We start from the raw sequence: 26,455 nt of genomic DNA, 5'->3' as shown, positions 1-26,455 counted from the left end.
TGGGACTTTGTATGGGCACTGATGACCATGCAGTTGAGTGTCGCACAAACCAATCATCATCATCATCATCATCATCATCACATTGAGGCTCACATTCAAACTTCAGTCCGTATTAAAAACAGCCAATAAGTAACAATATCAACACTTCGACAGTTGCCACCTCTTTCACATGAAACGTTCCTATACATCCATGGAGAACATTTAATCCAATACTGAATCCCTAAACAACTATACCAGAAACTTTTTCCCTAATTTATCTCTCATGCAGCTACTCAACAAGTCTTGTCCATAAACAATTCTCACAGGCAGCCTCCTCCTCTGACCCTCCACCACTAAACTTGTTGAATGCACAGATGTACAAAGAACTGTCAACATTGGGGACACTTTGTACTCAGTTGCTGAGCACGCTCTACAGCATGACCCAAGAGACCTGAATACGTGCTATAGCTCATTGGCCATTTTGATCCTCCCATCTAGAGATGGGAACTTCCTCTCCCGGATACCTTCTGTTTTCTGCTGCTCACCTGGACCTAACCTTTCTCAGCTATTAATAACAACATTTCCCGTCTTCTTTTCCCAATGGCATATTTTCATTGTATACTCAGTTACTCATTAATTTTTAATTTCGTCTCTCCACCCGACGTCCTATTTTTCATCGTCCATTCCAATTTCTTCTTGCCATTTTTCATTCCACTTTTTGTTTCTTGCTCCATCTTCACTTTTAACTCTGCCACCAAGTCTGAACTAACAACATATTATTTCTCGCTCTTCTTCTTCTTCTTCTTCTTCTTTTTCATAATCATCATCATCATTATCTTCACTTTACTATGCCCTTATCTTAGAACATGTGCGTCTCTCTCAGCCTGTTGTTTGTGTGTCTGCTATTCATATCAGAGTTGCTGGAGATGATGGTCATGTGTGCATGGGATGTGCTTGTTTGTATCTTGTGTTTTCTTTTCTGAAGAAGGCTTTGGCCGAAAGACAAATCATAATAGTCTTTTGTTGTGCCTGCCTGCAACTCTACACAACATCTTTACGATGAGTTGCAATCTATCCTTTGACTTATATTGTTGATATTCTGGATAGCTTCTGCCTCTAATTACAAACAAACAAAGTTCATGGTCATCACCTGACTTATGGTACCATAACAGGCAATTGGCATGTTATAACTTTTAGGATAGGCCAGTAAAGTATTTTCTACTAATTCATCAACATCTTGTTTATTATAGTCCCCTGTTGTCCATTGTTGATGATTTTCAGACTCTCATTCAAACTGTGAGGGCTATCCATAAAGTAACACACATTCTGAAATTAAAAAAATAATAATATGGAGAAACCAAATTTTGTTAGATACATTTGAAAGATGCACTCTTAAGTTATTTTTGTACTTAATTGCCAGCTGAATCAAAGTACTTATAACAATGTGGCACAAGTTTTTCAATACAGTCTTTTTGGAAATTTGCCACATTCAGTTGCAGTCACTGGTTTAAACCAGAACACAATTCAGCGTCAGTATCAAAGCATTGCTAGTGATGGTAGTCCCTTGGTGCCAAATTCAGGTTGTATGGTGAATGATGTAACACCTTTCATCCAAAACGTTGTTGGAGCTCTTAGGTATCATTGGTCGTGTATGGACGGGCACTTTCGCAGAAAAACAAAACTGTTGCGCTAAGCCCCCCCTCAATGCTTCTTTTGTATTCACCGCATTAACTTTGTCAGTGTTTGAAAATACTTCTCGGAGTTAATTGTTGTGCAATGTTTGTGTATATCAAAGAGAATCACTCCTGTAGAGTCTCAAAACACAGTAGCCCTGCTCTGTTTTGCTGACAGTGTTTGCAAACACTTCCTTGGTGTCTTGCGAGCATTTGTATGCCCGCACTCCATTGACTGTCTTTTTATTTCACAATTGACATCCTTCATTACCAGTGACAATGACTGCTAACTTTGTTACCACTTTTCTCATAATCTTTGAGAAAGGTCAGTGCTGCAGCCGGTCTCTGTTTTCTGTGGTGTTCTATTAGGATTTTGGAAACCCACCTAGCACAAAATTAGTGGTAACCAAGCTTCTCCACCAAAATTTCAGGCATCAAACTCAGAGAAATATGGGAAAAATATTCTGAAAGTTCTGTAATCATGAAAAGATGATTTTCACAAATGTTGTCATTGATTTTCGTGAGCAGTTTGTCAGTCACAAGGCTGGGCTTACCACAGCAGTCCTCATTGTGAATATTGTTACGACTATTATTAAAACCAGTGCACCATTGCTTACTCGGCTTTCAGTCGTTATTCCTTTTACATACGCATCACAAAGGTCATGATAAATTTCAGTTGGTGTACATTCCCCCCCACCCACCCAATGAAAACGTAATCATAGAACGCACCTCACAAGTGGTGGGATTTTCTATTGATGCATACATTTAGCATGTCACAGGAAGCAAAATAGCAGAGATACAAATCACATACTACCATCGCTGGATGCGTACTGAGTGTAGGAACATTATGGTACCAGATGGCCTCTGTAGCCCTGCTCAGCACTGCAGTACATCAAAACTTCAATTGCTTTGTGGGTAGACCTCATACAAGGAGACAAAGTTCCCAGGTACACATTCAGACCCACTTTTGTTTTGTGCCATGACATTTACAGACTCTTGTAGCAGCACATGGAAGACTTTTCATCATACTGAGAGTATCTAAGTTGGTGATCATCCACAGTTCAGCAATCATAATTATTTGTAAGTTATTGTATACCTCATGGGTTTGTGTAAAGTACACTTTGATCACAGGTATTCTTAAAGAAGCAATTTTCACCTGGGTGGTGTATTTCTGGTAACAATGACTCTGTGATGCATATAATCCAATCACACTTTTAAGTAATAGTAATTTAATGCTGTATGGTTGGTTGGTTGGTTTGGGGAAGGAGTCCAGACAGTGAGGTCATCGGTCTCATCGGATTAGGGAAGGATGGGGAAGGAAGTTGGCCAAGCCCTTTGAAAGGAACCATCCAAGCATTTGCCTGGAGCGATTTAGGGAAATCGCGGAAAACCTAAATCAGGATGGCCGGACGCGGGATTGAACCGTCGTCCTCTCGAATGCGAGTCCAGTGTCTAACCACTGCGCCACCTCGCTCGGTTAAAGCTGTATGCAATTGGCAAATTTTAGCACAGCACAGTGACTGAATGTACCACTCACGAGTCTGAAACCTACCCTTGAATGCTGTTTTGGTAGCTTATTTATACAGTCATCCAGAAACTATTTATTGCTAGTTTTTTTGTTTTATTATTTTTAAAGTTTGATGAATGTCGAGTCTACAAATTGCTTGACACTTTTTTATTTTATTTTACAAGGTACATACTTTTAAATTTTAATGGTAAGATATACAGTGAAACCCCGCTTTTACACTTTTCAAAGGGCTTCAAATATGGTGTAAAATGTGAGAAATAGCATTTTGAGCTGTTAGTTACTTGATCTGTAAAAGTTACATATAGGATACCCCTTTGCATTTTTTCACTTTATGTATGACATATGTACATTATAGGCCTTGATATACTTGTTAGGACTTGTTTATTATCTAATAAATACTGCTGATGTAACTGAAGCTTATAACTTTCTGGAAAGTAGAAATGTCTGACTCAACTTCGGACATCACAATCAGTGTTTTAGGAAAGCCTGCTGCTATCATTCATTATTGAAATAATGAAACCCTGTACCAATTATGTATTTTTTCATGTTTAGCAACATGCGTTCGAGAATTTTTCTCATTGTCAAGTGCAAATATGTGCGTAAGTATTTTGTGTTTACGGAAGATCTTTGGTCCGGTGCAAGATGAGATCACTGAAGAATAGAGGATCAGATATAATTACGAACTAGATGAAATGTACAATAGACCAGACATTGTAGGACTGATGAGAACCAAGTGGCTTGTACGGGCAGGACATGTCAGTCGTATGGCTAAATGCTGATGGCCTTTGAAAGGTAAGGATTATACTCCTTGTGGAAGACGCCCACTAGGACGACCAAAGAAGAGATGGAGGGATGAAATACATGAGGAATGGCTGCAGATTGAAATAGAGAATGATTGGCACCAAAAGGCACAAAACAGAACCCAGTGGAGGAGGAACCTTGTAGCAGTGTGCAATCATCTGGGCCTGATCACATAAAGTAAAGTAAAGTAAAGTAATTTTGTGTGGTGCTTCCACATGTGTTGCACTGAAGTCGTCTTTTTGAGATTATCAGGTACTGTGCCTCCTCAGTTATGTAAAAAAATCACACACATGCAAATTATCACCTATTTTTGTTTGTGTAACATCACAAAAAATCATATATAAATACTGCACTTGACAACAAGGATAGATTCGCGAACAAGGTTTGCTCAATATGACAAAATACATAATTGAATCTGTGTTTAAACTGAAGACTTTTGAGCAACACACAGTGAGTGAAGGTGTCAACTAGCGCTACAAGTGGCCAAATGGAGAAACACGTTAAACATGGTTTGACAGAGATGTCATAATGCAATCTCGAAACTGTGCATGCACATTAGAGATAGTTTGGAAATGTTTGTGATTGGTCATGATATCTTTATCTTGACGAATCTAGTTACTCCCGTCAGCTACCACCCCCTTTGGAGCTTTGCAGTGGCAGGAGAATTGTTTCAACTTTCACGTGTTTTACTGGTTCAGATCCGTTAAGTAGAGTGCCCTGGTGTCAAGAAACTTCACTATGTAATGTTTGTAAACACTACTCGGTAGCCAATGTCATGTAAGTGTCATTTTTATGACAGTTTCTTCTCCACAAACATTTTTTCATGAAGTGTAAGTAGTGGGAAAATTATGACTATGTTGATGCAAAGCCAGGTGCGAATTACCATTGTGTGCATAGGAAATTGGAAAGGAGATGTAAAAAATGTTGTAAACGGTAGGAAAATGTTAATTCTGGGAACATAAAAGTGGGGTTGTACTGTAATCTGTATAAAAAAGCATGCAAGTATAGACTGATGTAGGTCTATGAGAGGGCAAAATGCATTATTCAAAACTCGGGCATGAGGGACAAAAAAAAAGAAAAAGATCATATCAGAAATTTCATTTACCTCTGATGTTGAAATGGGCAGATTCCAAAAACTGTGAAATTACCCACAGCTCCTTTATGTTGCTCCGATTGCTCACTCAGTAGTTTAATTTTATGTGGCTGGTTTCTGTATGTCAAATTACTGTTTTTACATTGTAGTTATCCCTATAGTTTTAAAGAATCAATAATATTATCTGAATGCACATGTGGACTCATCATCAGAAGCTAGAGGTTTATATGAAGCAAGCCCAGCCAAACCCTGAAAATAAACATCCCCATGTACTGGACTGCCTGGCTTTTTGTTGGATCTGCTTGGTGAGCAATAAATCAGATTGCTTTGAGCTAAATATGTGCTTTGAATATTCGTAAAAATTTGCATGTATTAAGTATTTCTTCTAGTTATACACTACTGCGTGACTTGATTATGCTTTTTGATTGAGCACCGAAGGTGTGAGGAAAAGATTGAATATAAGGGTGTGGAGAAAAAATAAAGACATTGATTTTTATTTGAGTTACAACATGATTGTAAATAGCTTATACTAGTCTGAAATAGTGAGTCATCCTAATGATATTTGTACAAGCTTCCCAACAACAGTCAATTGATTTTTCAAAATTTATTTTACTAATTTTTTCACTTCATTATTGTTCTCAGGATGTTATGCTTCTTTAAATAGATGTGATAAGAACTATTTTTGTTATTGAATGTTCTGTTTGGAAGACGTTAAGTGTACATTGACCATTTGTAATTACAGGATATAAAACGAGAGCCATCTTTATTGGTATTAAAAATTTATTTTCTGTTGTTACTATGTTCTCTGGAATTTTATTTTCAGATATTGATATATGATTTTTTTACAACAGGTTATTTCAGGCAAACAAGAAAAAGGCATCTCAGAGAGCAGTGGAAAAACTTAAATGTATCCTTCACTATTTTAGAAGAGTTTGTCATAAGGGTAAGCTTTCAAAGATAATTGTGTTGCTTAATTATATACACTGAAGCACCAAAGAAACTGCTATAGGCATGGATATTCAAATACAGATATATGTAAACAGGCAAAATACGGCACTGTGGTCGGCAATGCTTATATAATACAACAGTTGGTGCAGTTGTTACATTGGTTACTGCTGCTACGATGGCAGTTAGCAAGATTTAAGTGAGTTTGAACGTGATGTTATAGTCAGTGCATGAGCGAATGGGACACAGCATCTCCGAGGTAGCGATAAAGAGGAGATTTTCCTGTACAACTGTTTCATGAGTGTACCGTGAATATCAGGATTACGGCAAAACATCAAATCTCCGACATTGGTGTGGCTGGAAAAATATCCTGCAAGAATAGGACCACGACTGAAGAGAATCATTGAACATGACAGAAGTGCTACCCTTCCACAGATATCGATGCTGGTCCATCAACAGGTGTCAGCATGCAAACCATTCAACAAAACATCATCAATATGGGCTTTCAGAGCCAAAGGCCTCTCGTGTACCCTTGATAACTGCACGACACAAAGCTTTACGCATCGCCTGGGCCTGTCAACACTGAAATTGGACTGTTGATGACTGGAAACACGTTGCCTGGTTGGACGAGTCTTGTTTCACATTGTTTCGAGTGGATGGACTGTACGGGTATGGAGACAGCCTCATGAATCCATGGACCCTGCATGTCAGCCGGGGACTGTTCAAGCTGGTGGAGGCTGCGCAATAGTGTGGGGCATGTGCAGTTGGAGTGATATGGTCGCCTCATATGTCTAGATATAACTCTTGACAGGTGACACATACGTAAGCATCCTGCCTGATCACCTGCATCCATTCATTTCCATTGTGCATTCTGATGGACTTGGGCAATTCCACCAGAACAATGAGACACCCCAAATGTCCAGAATTACTACATAGTGGCTCCAGGAACACTGTTCTGAGTTTAAACACTTCTGCTTGCCACCAAACTCCCCTACATGAACATATTGTACATATCTGGGATCCCTTGCAATATACTGTTCAGAGGAGATCTCCACCCCTCATACTCTTACAGATATATGGACAACCCTGCAGGATTCATGGTGTCAGTTCCCTCCAGCACTACTTCAGACATTAATCAAGTCCATGCCATATCATGTTCTGGCACTTCTGCGTGTTCGCGGGCCCGTACACCATATTATGAGTGTGTACCAGTTTTTTGGCTCTTCAGTGCATATTCTGAAAAAACAAAGAAATTATTCTCATTGTTACAAAATATAATTTTTGCATGGGTTTGGTGCATTTATTATGGAATCTAAAAACAAAAAATCATGGACAGGACAGTCATTTCCTTTGTGGTTTTAGTATGTACCTAAATTAACTGTTTTACTTAAAAGAAAAAAGAAAGAAAATTATAAATTTTCTCTCACTCTGTCAAGAATGAAGTTTTTTAATATGGTACTTAACAAGTCAAGCAGAGAATTGCTGTTCAAGACTGCTGTTGCATTAGTTTACAGGTTTTTTTGTGACTGTTTAAGTATGGGAAGAATAACTGGAGTGTTTCTCAACAGCTCCAGAGGGTGTAGTAACATTCACCCGAAGATGCATAGCTCCAGAAAACTTACCTCTCTGGGAGAGATCGTCAAAGTTATTGAATAAACTACATATAACAAGCTGTGGAACCATAGAAGATGAAGGCAGAGGAATGCTTCAAGTTGATTTTGCTAACAAGTATGTATATATGCTATTTGTTTCTGTTTTCCTACCTTATTATTTTATGACAAATCAAATTAAATTCTTGAAATTTCCACTTTATCTTGCAGATACAGTTAGTAGTAACATACAGAATGAAGACAAGGCCTTCCACATTGCAGTTGTTTGTTTATATTCTAAGTAAAAATAAACATTAAAGGCGGACAAAGTATGTACTTCAATATAGGGTTCTTAGATCTGCCACTGAATCGCATTGTGTTGATTTCATGGAGGCAACTCCACTAAGTCTTCTTGAATTTCTGTTGCTGAAAGTTTGCAAATAGCCGAAACTGCTGGTTCAAGTGAAGATGATTTTGCAACACCTCTTACGAACAGACTCCAGCATAAGTAGGAACTTATTGATGACTGCCAGTTCAGTCGGTGCAGTGGTGAGCAGTCCTTGCCACACCTAGTCCTCAAATAAATATCCCATGCCATCTCCACATCCAAAAGTAGCAGAAAATTGGCACTCCCTTCATTGCTCTGCACATTCTTGGCTGGAACATTTTAACCACAACCTTTGTTAGATCTTTGACTACTTTTCATCATTTCCTGAAGTAAGAAACATCATTCCCAAAATCCCTTCCATCTCTCCAAAAGTGGTATTCCTGTGTCCTTACAATCTGTGAAATGTCCTAGTCAGTCCTTATGACATTCTTACAGTCACTCCTTTTTCGCATGGCTCATGTATCTGTGGTAGACACAGTTCCAAGAGGTATGCACCCACCAACACATCTTATTCCAGACCCGTCAAAGACATATCCAATCCTGTTCGAAACAGAGCCATTTCTGTAAACATTCATGTCAGAACAACTTCTCCAGAGCCGTTTATGTGGACATGACCGTCAACCAGCTGTGTACCCAAATGAATGGCCATTGCCAAATTATGGCCAAGAGTGAAGATAACCATATAATGGCAGAACATGCTGCGTAACATGACATGCTGAGTTTTAATGGCTGCTTCACAAACAGTGCCATGTCAACCCCCACCCCCCTCACCCTCTTTCCCTGCATACCAGGTTTCCTGCATTACATAAATTGCTGGAAATTGTGTGTAAAACATATCCAGCAATTCAGCAAAGAATGTGTATCTCAGCTCCTGAATGCCTCACCTATAGTATGAGCGACTGACTACCATTACTCCTCCCATTAAAAGAATGTTAAGTGGATGTTTTAAGTATGAGTGCTGTTAATATGTTCTTTTTTCTGATTGTAAATAGAGCTAGAGTCATTTTCACCATTCTTCTTCTTCTTTTCCACCTTGTCTTTAACCCCTAAAGTTATCCTTGTTATTTCTAGGCGATTAGGTGGTGGTGTTCTTCGCTGGGGGTGTGTACAAGAGGAAATTCGTTTTGTAATTTGCCCAGAGCTAATTGTGTCAAGATTATTTACCGAATCCATGGAGCCACTGGAAGCAGTGCAGATAATTGGTAAGTGTTAATATTTAACGCTTTCACTGTAACAGATGTGTGTGTCATAGGTCGTGGAGCTCTGTGTTGTTATCACTGGATCTGACTACCTGAGCCTGAACCCTTCCTAAGGCAACGCTTCCTTTCTGTTGAATTGCTTGCACTGGCCTCCTAGTGTTGTACTGAATAATTTGAAGGTAGATTGTGAGATAAACGGTGTACAATCTGTAGATCCAATTTCTCCAGTTTACCTGTATCGTGGTGCATGCTTTTGATATATCGAAATACGTTTGGAGTGCATAAATAAAATTAATTGTTCTCAGGCGAACTTCAGTGGTAGTAGCCCTTTCCTTACATCAAAATAATTTGATCATATCATAAGAATACAAATCTGCATAAAATTTCATTAACTGATACTACTTATGCAGTGTGTTTACTTCGTGCACAGAATTGACATTTCTGGATATGAAGAATCAGATCAGTCTGTTTCCAGCATACTATCTCATGCAGAGAGAAGTGTTTTACTACATGCTGTATGTATTTTCAATCCTTTTTTTATGTCCCTAGGCAACTTCCAAGACAAAAATCACAATACCCAAATATAAATGTCTGCATTACATGGGAATAATTGTAGCGTACACTAAACAGGTGAATATGTACACTTTTATTTTACTGGTGCTATGTATGCTGCATAACTACATAATGTACAAAAGAGCAAGTCCGTTTCTTTCAATAGACCTCTTTATTTGGAGAAACACTCTAAAGAGAATAAATTTAATTGTTTGATTACTTTTTACTATACTCAGTGTGTATTTTCAATTCTTGTTTACACCATTAGGCAAATTTCATGGCCAAAAAATGAGGGTACCCGAATTCAATTATTTCTGGCACAGTGGAATGTCATCATCTTGTAAAGTGATGAATATGTATAGTTTTTGTTTAACTGACAGAATGAATTTCATGTGTTTGTAATACACCAAGTAGATATTGTAGCACTTTCAGTGTACTTTTTTTAATGTCACTCACAATAATATCCAGAAAATGGCTCCCTTTAGACTGTTGAGCATCCTTTTCATCAGAGCACCTTCCTATGCCAGATTTTCTCTGTTCTGTTTAATATTTTCTACACTTTCTGTAACAAGATATAGGTGAAACACTGCAAGTGAAATTTTTCTGTCTGTAACCAATCTTCGGAGACCATGAGCAGTGAAAATATACAAATCCAGACCATGAAAAAAACATTTCTTATACCATTTCACAGTCTTGAGTGCCGATCCTACAGAGTTCAGTAGCACGTCACAGCAGCTAACTGCAAGTCACCTTCACACTCACTCTCGCACCAACTGAGTATCTTTAGGTTTTTTATCTGTGGAGCCATGATGGTGTGACGTTTTTCTTGTTGTACAGAAGAACACAAAGTTAATCGTGGTATAAGCACCAAAAGTGAAGTAAAAATCTGCAAGAAGCGATCACAGCAGTGAATGTAGATGCACACTTGAATTATGCAGCTGGAACTCTAAACACTTACTGGAAGAACGATGTGGAAATTTACTTTGCCTGTTAACCCATCTGGAACAAGCAAATACCTGAGTCTCAGCATACTTAAATTTGTCTACAGCAGTGAGAAAGTCAGCAGAACTGGTAACCTAAACACTTCAATAGCATTGAAAGAAAACACACAGGCTGTGATTAAACTCATTCACAGCACAGCACATGACAAGTTAACTCGTCCACAGCAGTCAGAAGGTTAATGAGCTGTTGTGCAGCGATTGCCTTTTTATATCGCGTCAGAAGGGAGAAATATATTTTGACTCTGATGAGTTTAGTGAATTGAAAGTAATAGGCTATAAGTTAGTTGCACCTGTTATTGAATAATGCAGACATATTTGTTATAATAGTTATACAATTTATTCAGCAGAATAATCAGTACAGTTCCTACAATAATACAGTTTCTACATCTACATCCATACTCCGCAAGCTAACTGACAGTGTGTGGCGGAGTTTCAGGACGTTGTACTGATTATTTTTTGTCTGAATATGTGGGGTAAGAACATTAAAGTTTACAATTTATGAAATAGAATTTTGAGTTTAACAATAAATTCTACGTTCAGATGCATTTTACGAGGTTGATTTTATGAGTCTGGTAAAAATACTAATAAAAATGTTTGTTTCATAAACAACTCTCCTTACTTCTCAGCTTAGTCTCCTTTGAAGGATATATACTTGGTTCAGTGATCCTCCAGCTTTTTCATCACGTTGGAAAAATAGAATCTGTCAAACTCTGCAAAATACTCATTGACAGAACTATCACTTCCTCATTTGATGAAAATTTCTTCCCAGCAAGCTAAAGTTTCAAGTTATGGAACAGGAAGAAGTTACTTGAGAGTAAGTCCGGTGAATAGGGTGGATGGGAAACTGATTCAAAATCCAGTTCATGCACTTTTGCCATTGTTATCACTGATGTTTGGGATGCTGCATTATCGTGGTATGTGGGCTAATGTTGGTCATTTTTCAGTGAACCTAAATTTGATTGATTTAGCAAAGAAGCATAATAGGGTTGAGGTATGTTTCCACCTTTTTCCAGTTAATCTATGAGGATTACTCACTGGGAAACCTAAAAAACAATGGCCATCACCTTACCAGCTGACAAAATGGTCTTTTATCTTCTTCAGCGCATTTTCACCAGACTTTTTCCATTGTTTTGTTTGTCATTTTGACTCTGTTGTGTAAGGGTGGATCCATATCTCATCAACAGTATCAGTTGGCACTAAATGTCTTGTGGATTGTGATTAAACATTGACAAACATTGTGTTGAAATGTTGTACTGGATCTACTTTTGGTTGATTGTGAGCAATCACAGTACTCATCTCCCACGTAACTTTTCTGTAGGCAAGTCTCTGTGTAGGATATTATGCACTTGCTCAGTTGAGATGCCTACAGTCTATGCAATTTCACGAATTTTTATTCAGCCATCTTGCATTACCATGTCATGGATTTTGTCAGTGGTTTTCTTTGTGGTTACCTCGGTTAGACGACCGTTCTTCACAAACCACATTTAAATTCATTAACTCATAAGTAAATGGTCTTCAATAATGGTGTAGAGTCCACGTGAACTACGTTGAATTCTATTTTGATGTGTGCGGCAATCCAACACATCTAATGAAAATGTTTGGTAACAGCATGAAACTCAAGTTTCTCAATTTTCATTCACAGTTGACACATTGACCAATTCAGATAGTTGTCAACAAAGAACTGTACATTGTACATTGTTGAAATTCTTTATACAATCCTGGGAAAAATCAAGCTTACCAACCATGAAGGCATAAGAAAACAAACAACGCTAGTACACTTGTTAATATATAAGAAACAATATTAAAGTTTTTATCATCTTTAAATTGCTTGTGAATTACCTAATTCTGCGAGCCCAAATTACTTTTATTTATAATGGAAGAAAAGACAGACTGCTACTTACTGTAAAGCAGGTATGTCAAGTCGCAGACAGGCACGTTCAAGGGATGGTAGTGTAAGGGTGGGAGAGAGGCAAACGCTCTCTGGTGGAGTGTGAAGGGATAGATTGCCAACAGGCACAGCGTCAGGAGATTGTGAGGCAGTGGTGAGGAAAAGAGCGAAAGGAGAACAGCAAGGAAAGAGGGCTCCAAATAAACAGGTGGGAGATGAGAATGGGGAGGGGATGATTGTGCAGATGGGGTGGAAACTGTTGGGTGAAGGATGTGGCGCCACTGTGTTGCCTTAGGTTGAGGCCAGGATAATTATGGGAGTTGAGAATGTATTGTAACTCACATGTGCACAATTCAGAATAGTTGGTGGTGGTGGGAGGGATCCAGATGGCTCAGGTAGTGAAGCAGCTATTGAAATCAAGTTTGTTCATGTTCAGGCTGCTTGTTGTGCCACAGGGTGGTATACTGTGCTCTTGGCCACAGTTTGACGGTGGCCGTTCATTCTGGTAGACAGCTGGTTGGTAGTCATACCAATATAAAAAGCTGTCCAATGATTGTAACAGAGCTGGTAAAGGAGGCTGCTTCCATAGGCCAGTCATGTGACAGGTTTATCCTACCCCATCAGGGGCCGGGCCACCTGTGAAAACAGCTCTGTCATTTACCAGCTCTGTTGCAATCATTACACAGCTTTTTATATTGGCATGACTACCAACCAGCTGTCTATCAGGATGAACAGCCGCTGCCAAACTATTGCCAAGAGCAAAGTAGACCACCCTGTGGCACAACATGCAGCTGAGCACCACGCACTTGGCTCTTCACTGCCCGAGCCATCGTGATCCTCTCCTCCACTAACAACTTTTCTGAATTGCGCAGATGGGTTTTACCCTTACAACACATTCTCCGCTCCCATAATTATCCAAGCCTCAGCTTACAGTAAACTAGTGTCCCCACACCCTCCGACCAACAGTTTCCACCCCCACCGACCTATTGTCTCCTCCCCATTCTCATCTCCCACTCTGTTTATTTGCAGCCCTCTGCCAATGCATCGACATGTCTTTCCCTACAGCTCTCCTTTTTTGCTCCTTTGCCCTATCTCCCTGCCCCACAACTTCCTGACACTGCACATGTTTGCAGTCTAGTCCCCGCACACTCCACCAGACAGCATTCGTCTCTCTCCCCGCCCGTACACTACCATCGCTTCAACTTCGCTGACCCCTCCAGATTGCTGCTTGCATTCCACGTGATGTTGCATTCTGGCCGAGATGCTGAAATGGGTGGTCATGTGTGCATGAGGTGTGCTTGCTTTTGTGTGTGTGAATTCTGTGCGAGTTTCTCTTTCACTGATGAAGGTTGTGGTCAAAAGCTTAGTGTAAGCATCTTTCAGTTGCGCCTGTCTGCAACTTGCCATCTTTTTTTTATGGTAAGTAGCAATCTATTTTTACCTACATTGTTGATATTCCTACCTGGAGTTTCTGTTGTTTGTACTTTTATTTATTTTTCATGAAGACAAAACTCTCATCTAGAAAATAAAATTGATGTTCTGTTAAAATTCATTTAAGATGGACTTTTAATTTTGTAGAAGGAAGGACTGTGAGGTTTCTAGGAAGGCTGATGGCAAGCAATAACCCAACATGAAGTGCATTTTTGTCATATAATTCTGTTCTGTGGTTGTTTGCAAGATATTTTGATTTTGTTTAGTATTATCCTGATGAATTTTGCTGTGGTATGGTCATCTTATTTCTTGCAAACTGCCTCTTCCGTTTTCTTGTGTGTTCTAGCAAACTGAGTTTGCACTAGTTTCTATTGCGTACAGTGAGGCACAAGAAAATTTAAGAAAAAATACTTAAATGTCAGGGATGAAAGGTTCATATTCAGACTTTATTATTGTTAAATGTTGCATAAACACAAAAAGTCTGTTTCAGCATGTACGTTTTCCAATCTTTTTGGGTGTCCAGATAGGATGTTGACTCCATTTTTGTGTCCAGTATTCCAAAAAATGGCCTAGTTGTCATATAATTATGTGAATGATCATCTAATGATATCATGATTAGGTCACTCGTTGAAATAGCATGGAAATAGTGTTGACAGAATGCAAATTGTTAACCTGAATGGACACTTGAAAACTGCATGGGCCTACTCGAATGAGACACTGGCAGAGTAGAAGTGGACTGTTAGGGGTGAATTAAAGTCATAAAATCCCACAAAATATTTGTATTTATGTCAGATTTGGGCTATATGGGACTCTCCAGGGAGGATATCAGTTATTCCATGTGCCAATCACATGGGTGACAAGGTTGGGTGGGCAGACATTTAGATAATTTGAAAGAAGTAGTGATAGGATTAAATTTAAATAGTAGAGCAAAGAGCAGATGCATGTTACAAAAGAGAGACAGACAGACTGACAGCATAAAGCTGTCCGCCCTGTAGGACACCTCAGATACAAGAGAGAGAGAGAGAGAGAGGGGGGGGGGGGGGAGAAAGAGAAAGAGAGAGAGAGAGAGAGATTCAGAAGCATCCCTCTGCAGCCAGACACAGCATACAGTCACATGGCCGTTCTTCCACATTTCCTGATTGTTTATTCAAAGAATGCTGGACAATGCAGCATCTTGGTATGCCCTTGGACTTTTGATCTATCGATTCAGCATGCATATACAAGTAGCAACATGTGTTGTGGCTGAGACAACCAGGCACTGAATGTAAAATCTTAATGAGATAGGAAGATAATAAAAATGATTAATTTCTTGAGGGTGCACAGTCCAACTGACAACTGGGATTGTACAAAGCATACTGTCCTAACACATACTCCAGGAAAACCTCAGAACTTTGAATAAGAATGCCTGGAAAGGAATTTGAACATTGCTTTATCCAAATACAAATTTGGTGCCAGAAGCACACCACCATTCATTTAGTCCATTGTTCACAAGCTGCAGAATTTGGAGTACAAGGTGTTCATGAAATGAAATGAAGTGGAAGAACAACCTGTTTCACAAGAAAAGCTGTCATGAAAACTCTCTCCATCTACATATACACATATTCAGTGACTGTCTCTCATGACATATGTTCATGTTCTGCTTGGCTTCTCTGCATGCCATGTAAGGAGATTTAAACAGTCTGCTGATGATCATGAAGATTAATTTTAATATAGATAGCTGTGTTTCCAATATTTTATCAAAAGTCATTACATACATGAGTATCTTTCATAGTTTCATAAGTGATGATGATTGTGATTATTATTGAATTTTGCACAGAAATATGCTCTCACATACATTACTGACGTTAGGGTTAATGTTTTGAGTGTTTAATTTTGTTCTGTGTTATTCGTGAACTTATTGTGACTCCAACAAATTTGGAAATTCTTGAAAACCACTCCCCAGATTGTATTTCCAGAAATATTTATATGAATGTCACGCACAGTAACACCTGTAAAATGCCTCCCTGTAAATCGTAGAGGATTCTCATCGTCATAGTGCATTCTCTGCCAAATTTTGTCTGTTCTGTTGCATATTTTTCTAAGGTTTCCCTGACAAGAGACAGGTAAAACTCGCCAACTGCCATTTTTCACCCATTAACTATTCTGTGGAGAGCATGAACAATTAAAATCAGGATGTATACGACCCGGGACATCCAGGAGATCCGGGAAAAACCCGGGAATTTTTTCATCCGGGAGAAAACCGGGAAAAACCTGGGATATGTTTTGAATTCCGGGAATTTTTCATTGTTTTAGTTTTCAGTTAAGTTTTTTGTAATTTTGACTGGTAAGAACCGATACTTTAACAAAGGATATTACTGTATCCCGCTACTGCAGAATAATACTTCAACAATAAAACATAAACGAGAGAAAAAAACGAAAATAACTTAAATTGCAAACGAAATGCGCCATATACACCAACGACACACAGTGCTCATAAAAGCTTCTGCCAATTCAAAATGTGTCAAAGGCTTTAGGAAGACTATGCATGCTTCATAACAAGAAATTGCCTCCAGTGAGCATGAAGTCACAACTGTTTACATTAGATTTGTTTTAGCAGTTACGCGCGGGCTCATGCTCATGCTCATGCGCAGGTGAATCACCTTAGAGTAGTAGATTCTCCCGCTCCTGGCTACAGGAATGTGGCAGTAGGCAAGCAGTCGCAGCAAGCAGCTAGATTCTAACGGGAAAAGGGGTCGCCAAATTCATATTGTTGAGGAAAAAAACTTGTTTCACAAAGCGCCTAGCATCCAGCGCACGTTTGTCTAGCGATTATTCATATGATTTTGAAACGCTTCCCTGTTGGTTTTTGAACATTTTTGAACACATTTTAAGATGATTTCTGAATGAATCATAAGTTGACTTTTGAAAGCATAGTGTACGTGATGTCTGTCAGGAGAATCCTCGTCGCATCTAGAAATAAACTTCCCGCAGACAAAAGGGGACGATGCTATATAAGCTGAGGGAGTAAAGCCGAACGGATGTATGCCAATCGTTGTCTGATTATGTGGTTGATTGGGTTTGCGAATGATCAGCGTTGTTATAATTACTAGCGAAATCCACAGATTCAGACTACCAGAATGGAAATAAACGACTGACAGGAATAACAGGTGTGAAAGATTACGTATTATCTTCTCAGTGTATCCAAGAAAATAAAATTTGACATAAAATTTTTGGCCAGATCGCTACACTAGTAAGGGCCAGTAGTACAGTCCCCGGCTAGCAGCCGCGTAGGTCTATTCTGGAAGTAACGCGGAAAACGTGTTGTTCGAACATGTAATAACGCCTAACCGGAAAATAATCGCGGGATAACTAAACCTGTGATTCTGGCAGGGTTAGTGAAGTTAATCGGTGAACAAATTTTGACAGTGGCAGCAATAGTTACAGATTTTGTGATGACAAGATTGTTTGTTAGAACGAGGAAGGAGAAGAAACGGGGACATCACACAAATTATGGAAGAATAACACGATTCCTAATTTATATAAAAATTTCGTGCTACTACTTTTCGATCTCATGCATGAGAAGCTGGTGCGTATGAATGAAATGAGAAACTATTTCCTAACATAAAGCTTCTTGCTTGTAGTAGCCCTAATAGGCATTTGATGTTGGTACATCGTGGATTATATTCTGTCGTGTTATAAAAAAAGGCCATTTGTGCCAAAACAGTCTTGTTTATTTGGTGTGTGTTGCAAAACTGGTGCAATAATAGAAAGGCCTATTTTGTTTAATCCAGCAGACAGTGACAAAATAGACTTAATCAGATCGAGCAACAACACCAGTCTTGGGTATTATTTGTATTAACAGCTGTTTCAGTATTAGATAACGACTTTGCGATTTTTCAGGTAGCAAAACGTTTGACGAACTTTGGTGAGGTAATAGATTCTTTCGCAGAAAGGAAATCACGCCATGTAAAGTTGTAGCAAGATTAGAGAGAAAAACTTGCTAGGAGCTAAGGTTTGAAGAAATGTGTAAGGTCTTGCTTATCTCTTGTCAGTATTGGTTTTATATATCCTATATTTAATTTTTATGTCACACAAAAGAGCAAGTTATTAACTAATATGCAATAAAGAGTTCAGATATTCTGAAGAGTTCTTGTTCTCTCTATTACAAATAATCCCATCCGTTATTAATTGCGAGATTTTTTTAAGAGGGGCAGGCAGTCAAACCGGCCGACTGGGGGCAGGAGAGGCATCACAGGACATTTCAGTTTCTACTCTCCTTAATATAGTTTGGACGTGCGGTAGAAAAATGCTTTATGAAGAGGCGTGGCACTGCACTTTGGTATACTTAAGACCAAATAATATATCTTACATTTCCTCGAATACGTATGTTTTATGTTTCAGACTTTTCAGAAAGATGTGCGCTAAAAGATGAACATATTTTGAAAATTCGATTTTTTTTTTTTTCTAAGTATTGATCCGGTTCGCAAATGTCGTAGATCCGGGGCTTATGCGCAGAGCAGTCTGTGTTATAGTGGGTAGCCCCCACGTGACTTGTTTACATTTAGTGACTTTGCTGTTTCCCCTTGTTTTATTTTCACGTTAAATGAAAACAAAACGGATATCTGTGGCCGGGAGCTATCAGGTGAAATTAAACACATTTACATAATTACGGAAGACTGAAATACGTCATTAGTTTCACATTTTATTTTATTTCCATCTTCCTGACAGTCAAGCATTAATCGCCTTGCGGAACAATGAAGTTATTTTTGTCTGTTTGCTAAAGAAATTTGACTTTTGTTAACCTTTTCCGCGGAGGCAGTCGATGTATTTGAAACGAATTGTTTAATTCCATAGTACTGGCTAGTTTCAACTGTTCACTGCATTTTCAAGTGCACGCTTTCATTTTCTAGCACGTATGGCATTATGCAATAATAAAGAACTAAACATGATATAATACAGGACTGGTGCTCCAAGAAAATTTACATCCCGAAAAACCACACTGAAAAGCTTAATATAAGGTTGAGGTCTACTTCGTTGGGAATCTGGACGTACGAATGTGCCCTTTAAGTACGCACGATGCCTTGTTTCTTTTATGACATAATGTATGATCTTTCAATGTTTTACACGTACGTACACACCACACGTACGTACATACCGCCTTCCTACGCCATGATAGCTACCCAAGCGTGGTGTCGCCTGTTATCTGCGCCCTCTTTCAACTTTTACCTAAGTTGAACTATGTGCTAGAATGTACCATGAATTTATTAACTTTCCCTGTTTGTGTGCTCGTGCTACTTAACAGTGATGTTGCTGTTGGCTGACTACATCATGTGTCCTATGCTCTGAATATCCGCTGTCATCGGCTGGCGAGATCACGTGACATGATCTTCGAACGGCTTACAAAAGCGCATCGAAATCTCGATTTCAATTATCCGGAAAGTAACATGCGGTGTTCGGTGGAATTCCAATGTATACTTTCGTAATACGAAAATACGCAGCGTACATGTTGCTGCACATCAAAGATATTTCCAAAAGGTGTCTTTTTCCCTGAATTTCGTTTTCTAAAGTACCGGGAAATTGTACGCTCGTGTATAAAACCATAACCATTCAAAGGATTGATAAGGGAAAATATACTATCACCCGGGAGAAAGTGTATTTTTAACCGGAAAATCCGGGAAAAATCCGGGAATTTTTTTTACTTGTCCACGTATACACCCTGAAAATGCACAAGTCCAGAATGTGTGAAAAAAAGAATCCTATTTCACAGTCTTACGCTATGATCCTATGGAGTTCAGTAGCATGTCACAACAGTCAACTGTGCCCATACTTTTTTTTTAACGTACAATACTTTAATACCCAATTGTTATTTGGATTAAAAAAAAAAATGGTTCAAATGGCTCTGAGCTCTATGGGACTTAACATCTGTGGTCATCAGTCCCCTAAAACTTAGAAATACTTAAACCTAACTAACCTAAGGACATCGCACAACACCCAGTCATCATGAGGCAGAGAAAATCCCTGACCCCGCCTGGAATCGAACCCAGGCGCGGGAAGCGAAAACGCTACCGCACGACCACGAGCTGCGGACTATTTGGATTTCCCACCTATCCCGAACATCAATAGGGAGACCACATCAGAGGTACCCAGGCTCCAGACGACAGCTGCGGCTTGTGCCCACGTAAGGTGCAGCAGCTGCGGCAGGCATATCATGTGGCACCATTCTCTTACCAGTGTTTTCAGCTAAAGACCGCAGCAGTACTAGTAGGCAAACTTAGTTATAGATAGCTGCAATATATTAAAGTACGTATTAGGTCACAGACCAGATCCTCTTAAAATGATTTGGGATCTAATACGAACTATAAGTATAGCAATTGCTTTTCATGAAGGGAGTAGCCAACCCCTCTATAAATGTAAAATGCAAATATAATTAACTGTTGATCATGGGAAGAAAAAGTTGCTCCAAAATCTAGGTGTTGGAGCCATGAGATGCAGGAAGTGAGTAATCACTAACAATGAAAACAAATCTGAAAGTTAAAGTTCAAAAGCGCATTGGTATATCCAGTGTCTACCAAGTATCTTGACTCTCACCTTATCCGGATTTGGAGTGGCCTCCCTTTCCTCCATAATCTGATCATCTTATCCTTTCTTAATTATTGTACCCTCCCTTTAAAAAAATGAAGAAACAACTTAAGAGGACTATAAGAAGCTATTGGTTTACTCAAAAATCAAACAATGGAAAATCCAGGATGGAATGTAACAATATTATGAGAAGGAAAGTTGCTACTCAGCATCTCTGCAATATGGTAACAACTTTCCTTCTCATAATAATGGTTCATTCATATTGATAACTGCCCTGTTTTATTTTATTTTATGATCTGTGAGTATATTTAAGTAATTAACTATTTATCGTCTTTTTTACTTGTGTATTAATTTTGATATTTTAAATTCTAAGGACCTTAAACAATTAACAACTAAATTTTTAAAATATGTTGGTAATAAAAATATGAAAATTAGAAGTTATAAACCTTTCAACATTGACGTACTCATTTTGGCTTTGATTATCTGTGAATTATGACAGAAATTTCATTTCTGCAAACACATGAATTTGAAACATGTTGTGCGTTTTTGTGAGCAACACCTCATTTACAGAGAAACTTTACTTCGCAATAGCATTGTATAAAAATGAAACTAACTGACATTGAGACTGTAAATGTGATCATGAACCAAAGATGTACCCTTTATCACCTGAGCTATCTGCAGCTTGGTTTAAAAGTTCAACCTGCCATTTCCTTTCTCCAGGCTCATGTGCATGTTAGGCACGTATATTCAAGCTCTGTCAGGAAGCTTCATAACAGCATATAATCTGCTGTAAAGTAAAGATTCATTCTAGAAGAAATCCTTAAGCTGTAGCTATCCCACTCTCCAGTTCACCCTATTTCTAAGGGGTGCTTGTACTGCAAGATATGCAGGAGCACTTATTTAGTGTTTGGAAAGTAGAGGAGAAGTACTGGCTGATTTAAGACTTGAAGCGAGCTGTTTGTTGTGTCTGATTAAACCAGTTAGTAAGAGCAATTTCCATTAAATACAAGAACCTGAGTTCCAGTTTAACACACAGTTTCAGCGTACTCATTATTCCCTTCTTTATGTGCATTTGTATGAATAAATGAATAGTTGATAATTACTGTTCTTAAGTACAGTTGTTGCCAAGAAGAAAATGTATTAGTACCACTTCTTCCATAATAGATGATTTCTCTTTCCGTTTGCTGATTCACTGCATATTGTTTGTGTTCCTATTTACTTTTAATAGTTTGTAGTTCAAGAAACTTACAGTTACTGATTTTATATTTTATTGTAAATTTGTGATTGGAAAAAGTAGCATTAGTTGAAATCACTATTCTTTAAAAATATCTGTTCTTAGGCTGTGAACGATTTAGCAATTATAAAGGCTATGGTGATAATTTTGAATGGTCTGGTGATCATTGTGATACTACACCACGAGATTCAAGTGGGCGGCGACTTTGTTCCATTACTGCAATAGATGCACTGGCATTTCGAAATCCAAACATGCAGTATACTCCAAGTAACATTACAAGAGAATTAAACAAGGTAAATTGTATACCTCAGATTTAACCCATGTATGTTCGATGATTCTTATGTTCACTTGGAACTCTTAAAATTCTGTGATTGTTTTTACTGTAGAGACATGTATGTATCTGATACAACCCCAAGTAGGTTCAAATCCTTTTCCAGCTATAAAATAGGTGAAGCAGACATCAATCTAAAGATTGTTTTGACAACTGCGGTGGTTTATTAGACATGGTCCTTTTGGAAGTGACTGCTGTTGCCTGCCTCCGACGTTTCAACTGACTCACCCAGCCATTACAGGGGCAACTGCAGTGTAATGTGGGTTCTGAACCATGGTGCAACTTGTCACCTTTCATATCAAGGAACATTGCCAGAGGTGAAAGAAGTGATAAATGACAGATTGGAATCATAGGGCTGATCAGTTTTTTTTTTTTTAACCATTCTTTCCTCGTCTTTGCTCAATTGAAATACTGCTCTATCTATAGTGTCTTCAATGCCCAGAGTTGCTAAGTTAGGCCCTTTTTTCTGTGAAGTGAAAGTGCATGAGATTGACGGCTTAGAAGAGTTTAAAATGCAGGAGAGCACATTGATGGAATATCTTTGAAAAGTCTTGTCTCATGATTAGAACAACTCATTGACACACCATCCCTAATGACTTTGCCATCAGTGGCATTTCAACCCTTAATTTTTTAAATTTTTTTAATTTTTTTTTATTTTATTTTTTTTTTATTTTTTTCCCTCTCTCTCTCTCTCTCCACTGTACACAAAACATTTTAATTTTGCTACAGGGGAGGTGTCAAACCCAAATTATCTTTCTCATTTCTCAGAGAAGACATGAAAGTCAACATCAACAGCCCTCAATCTGTAATCCATACAGGCACTGCACATTGACATTTTGAATCTTCTTTACATTTATTAGTAGGCACTAGTTTCTAGCCATGTAGAATTGACTTCTGTAGTATATGCAGGACAGCGCTTCTGGATATTCGGCCATCACATTCACAGATGTGCTTCGCAGGCCATGTATGGGTCCTGCTTTACTTTGGGAGGTTGTTTGTCAACAGAAGATTCACTGGGCTGTTAGCCACCAAGGCACCCGTAGCTGCAACAGCATCTGGGTGCACAAGCCATGCCAATATGTGGGCATCAGGCTGACCATTGCCTTGACTGCTACCCATCAGACAGTGCAATCTCATGTATTGCGTTTCATTGGCAGGACACTTAGAAGATGCAACAAGTCCACTAAAGAGACAGCTTACGCTACACTCGTTCGTCCTCTGTTAGAATATTGCTGCGCGGTGTGGGATCCTTACCAGGTGGGATTGACCGAGGATATCGAAAGGGTGCAAAGAAGGGCAGCTCGTTTTGTATTATCGCGTTATAGGGGAGAGAGTGTGGCAGATATGATACACGAGTTGGGATGGAAGTCATTACAGCATAGACGTTTTTCGTCGCGGCGAGACCTTTTTACGAAATTTCAGTCACCAACTTTCTCTTCCGAATGCGAATATATTTTGTTGAGCCCAACCTACATAGGTAGGAATGATCATCAAAATAAAATAAGAGAAATCAGAGCTCGAACAGAAAGGTTTAGGTGTTCGTTTTTCCCGCTCACTGTTCGGGAGTGGAATAGTAGAGAGATAGTATGATTGTGGTTCGATGAACCCTCTGCCAAGCACTTAAATGTGAATTGCAGAGTAGTGATGTAGATGTAGATGTATTTGACAGGATTGTCAGCTGCCCTCATACCTGCATCTCGACAGCCCATGAACTCACAGTCTCTTTGTACAGTGCTGCTGATAATCTAGGGAACCTCACGGCCCATCACAACTACTGACTATCGAGGACTTCATCATTGTGGGCATCCGTTACACTTCATCAAGATGGCCGATTCAGTTGTACTCAACTATAGACTTCTGTACTCTGAATTTGTACTAAGTTCAGTTCAAGGTTAATAAACAAAGAGTTGCTATACCAATGTGTGAACTCAGTCACTACTAACCGCACCACTCAGTTAAGGATATAATAGTGGCAATGAAGATACAGGCCTCTTCTCTACAGTGACATCTAGGCTGATTCTGTCATGTGTAACACTTCTAGTTTGTATGGATTCTCACAACAATGCCTGCTCCAGATTTGTCCTTTCCAGCACCTGCTCAAGGTTCACTGGCTTCATTGCCAGCTCATGGTCTTGTCCGTCACCTAGCTGCTGCGCTCTTTCTCACTGAGCCTGACACTGCAGTGCTGTGTCACATTTCACCCACAAGATGCAGCTTGGCTGGCCCTCTGCCTGAGGATGGCATTTTTGGTTTTTGTAACTGTTCAGCTGGTGTGGTTGTCTGGATTTCACTAGGCAGTTGTTTGCAATTAGTATTCCTGTTTTCTCAGTAGATGCAAGCCCTTGGCAATTTTCTCTTCTCACCTTAGTTTAGGCGGTCCATTCATGTGTTGTTCCATTATACATTCTCTTCCTTGACATTGTTGGTCTGTGTGGTTTTCAGTAGTTCCTTGGTGTATATCTCACTTATCTGTATACCTTGTCTGATCACTCACCAGATCCATTGTTGTCTCAAGTCCTTCCACTATGGGGTCAGGCAATTCCAGACCTCCTACAGAGCATGTCTGTGCTCACTGAGGTTCTGAATTCTTTCCTACAGCGTTTGAGTGGCCGTGATCAGGAACGGCAGTCAGATGGGTTGTTTGGGAGTTTGTGTTTGGCAAGCTGGACCACCTCCTGTCATACTCGTTTGCAATGTTGTCGTGCCATGCAACACTCAGTTGTTGTTCAGGGAGTTCTCTAACACAAGTCCCTTTTATATGGGCCCAGCCCTTGCACGTGACAACATTGGACACCAATTCTCTTATCGTTGGCCCTGTTTCTGCCAGTCCTTCTGTTCTCACTGGCCTGTCTACGCTGATGCCCGTTCTCTCACTGGCCCCACTCGTAGCTGGCCCTCTGGTCATTGCCAGTCTTACTGTGGCTAGCCCTTGCGACACTTTTCCAGGTCGTCACTGCCAGTGGCATCTCCACAGCCATCCTGGCATGTGAAGCAAACTGTCTCTGGTGCCGCCACCACCACACCCACCCATGATACTGCTTCCACAGCCAACACCGGCCTCCTTGTGGCTGATCCTCCAAAGCCATTCCCAGCCTCCACTGCTACTGCCTCCTATGAGGGCAGCCCGGCCATCTCTGCTGGCACTACCAATCTTTTTGTGTGTTCTTCCAGACCATGTGTTGTGACTTCTTGGAAACACCGCCACCAGCCTTACCTCTCCCCAGCCTTTCCCATTACCACCTACAGCAGCCAGTTACCGTTCTGCCACATGAACATAGCATTCTTCTTCCACTGAGCTCAGTTTCTTTGTATTCTTTAACTGATTGTCCTGTTATTTTGTTCTAGTTTGCTTTGGTGGCTGCTCAGTGCCTCCTCCCTTGGGTGTGCTTCTCTGGGATGGAAAAAGGGAGGGGGGGGGGGGGGGGGAGAGGGGAGTGTAGTATACACAGGGCTGGGCCCCTTCATCTTCAGCCACCATCCCCACAGATGTGCTTCATGGGCCAGGTACGGCCCCTGCTTTACGTAGGACAGTTGTTTGTCAACAGAAGACTTTCTGGGCTTTTTACTGCCAAACCTCTAGCAGCTGCTACATTGTCTGGGTGTGAAAGGCATGCTGATATGTGAAGTGCAGGTTGCAGTAATCAGTGCTGCAGTCCCTGGCACCTGTTTGTGTCTAAACAGTCACATTTCCATGAGACACCACACCTGTATTCCTCCACTGATGGGTACTTAGATCGCCGCTCAGCCCCTCTACAGCCAGTTCAATTAGAGCTCAAAAGTGACCGTCAGTTACTATGTCTTTGCTGTGTAATCTTTATGTGGTAGTATCAAGAACATAGTTTGCATGGTGCATAACTCAAAGCAATGCTAATTTTGTATTTCCTTAAGGGAAAAAAGCAACAGGTTTGTAAATAAATGTTACTGTAAGTGTATGTTCATTTAAATCTGCATTTCATTGGCATGAACAAAAGTGAATGGGCATCAGTGGACAAGAATTTGCTGCCACACAACCAGAAGGTGAGTGCAACTGAAAAGAATTCATGTGTGTACATGCTTGGGCTACTAGTTGTCAAGCTTATCAGCAAATCATCAAAGGAAGTTCATGTGGTTTTCCACTTCGGTGCACACTCATTGTTAACAGTACAAAGAGTGAATAGTGTAGAAAGTATTTGTTTTCAAAACTCTTCTTTTCTTCTTTACTTTTCTTTCTTTCTTTATTTCTAAAAAAGAATTGCCTTGTTGTTAAATATGAGTTGTGCGACATA

The 26,455-nt window shown here is 39.6% G+C and overlaps 1 protein-coding gene across 2 annotated transcripts in view; it reads left to right on the top strand.

Annotated features, from left to right (window-relative positions):
* LOC126354536 (poly(ADP-ribose) glycohydrolase-like) overlaps positions 1-26,455 on the top strand; it is a 147,653-nt gene that overhangs the window by 82,054 nt on the left and 39,144 nt on the right. For both annotated transcript variants that reach the window (XM_050004278.1, XM_050004270.1), the window contains 4 exons: positions 5,926-6,017; positions 7,588-7,747; positions 9,068-9,198; positions 21,965-22,152. In XM_050004278.1, coding sequence (XP_049860235.1) covers positions 5,926-6,017; positions 7,588-7,747; positions 9,068-9,198; positions 21,965-22,152 — 571 coding nt within the window. The remainder of the gene's footprint in view (positions 1-5,925; positions 6,018-7,587; positions 7,748-9,067; positions 9,199-21,964; positions 22,153-26,455) is intronic.

This window comes from Schistocerca gregaria, chromosome 1 (assembly GCF_023897955.1).
Source record: "Schistocerca gregaria isolate iqSchGreg1 chromosome 1, iqSchGreg1.2, whole genome shotgun sequence".
Lineage (NCBI taxonomy): Eukaryota > Metazoa > Arthropoda > Insecta > Orthoptera > Acrididae > Schistocerca > Schistocerca gregaria.
The sequence above is the reverse complement of the archived record's forward strand: the minus strand, read 5'-3'. Positions and strand labels throughout refer to the sequence as shown.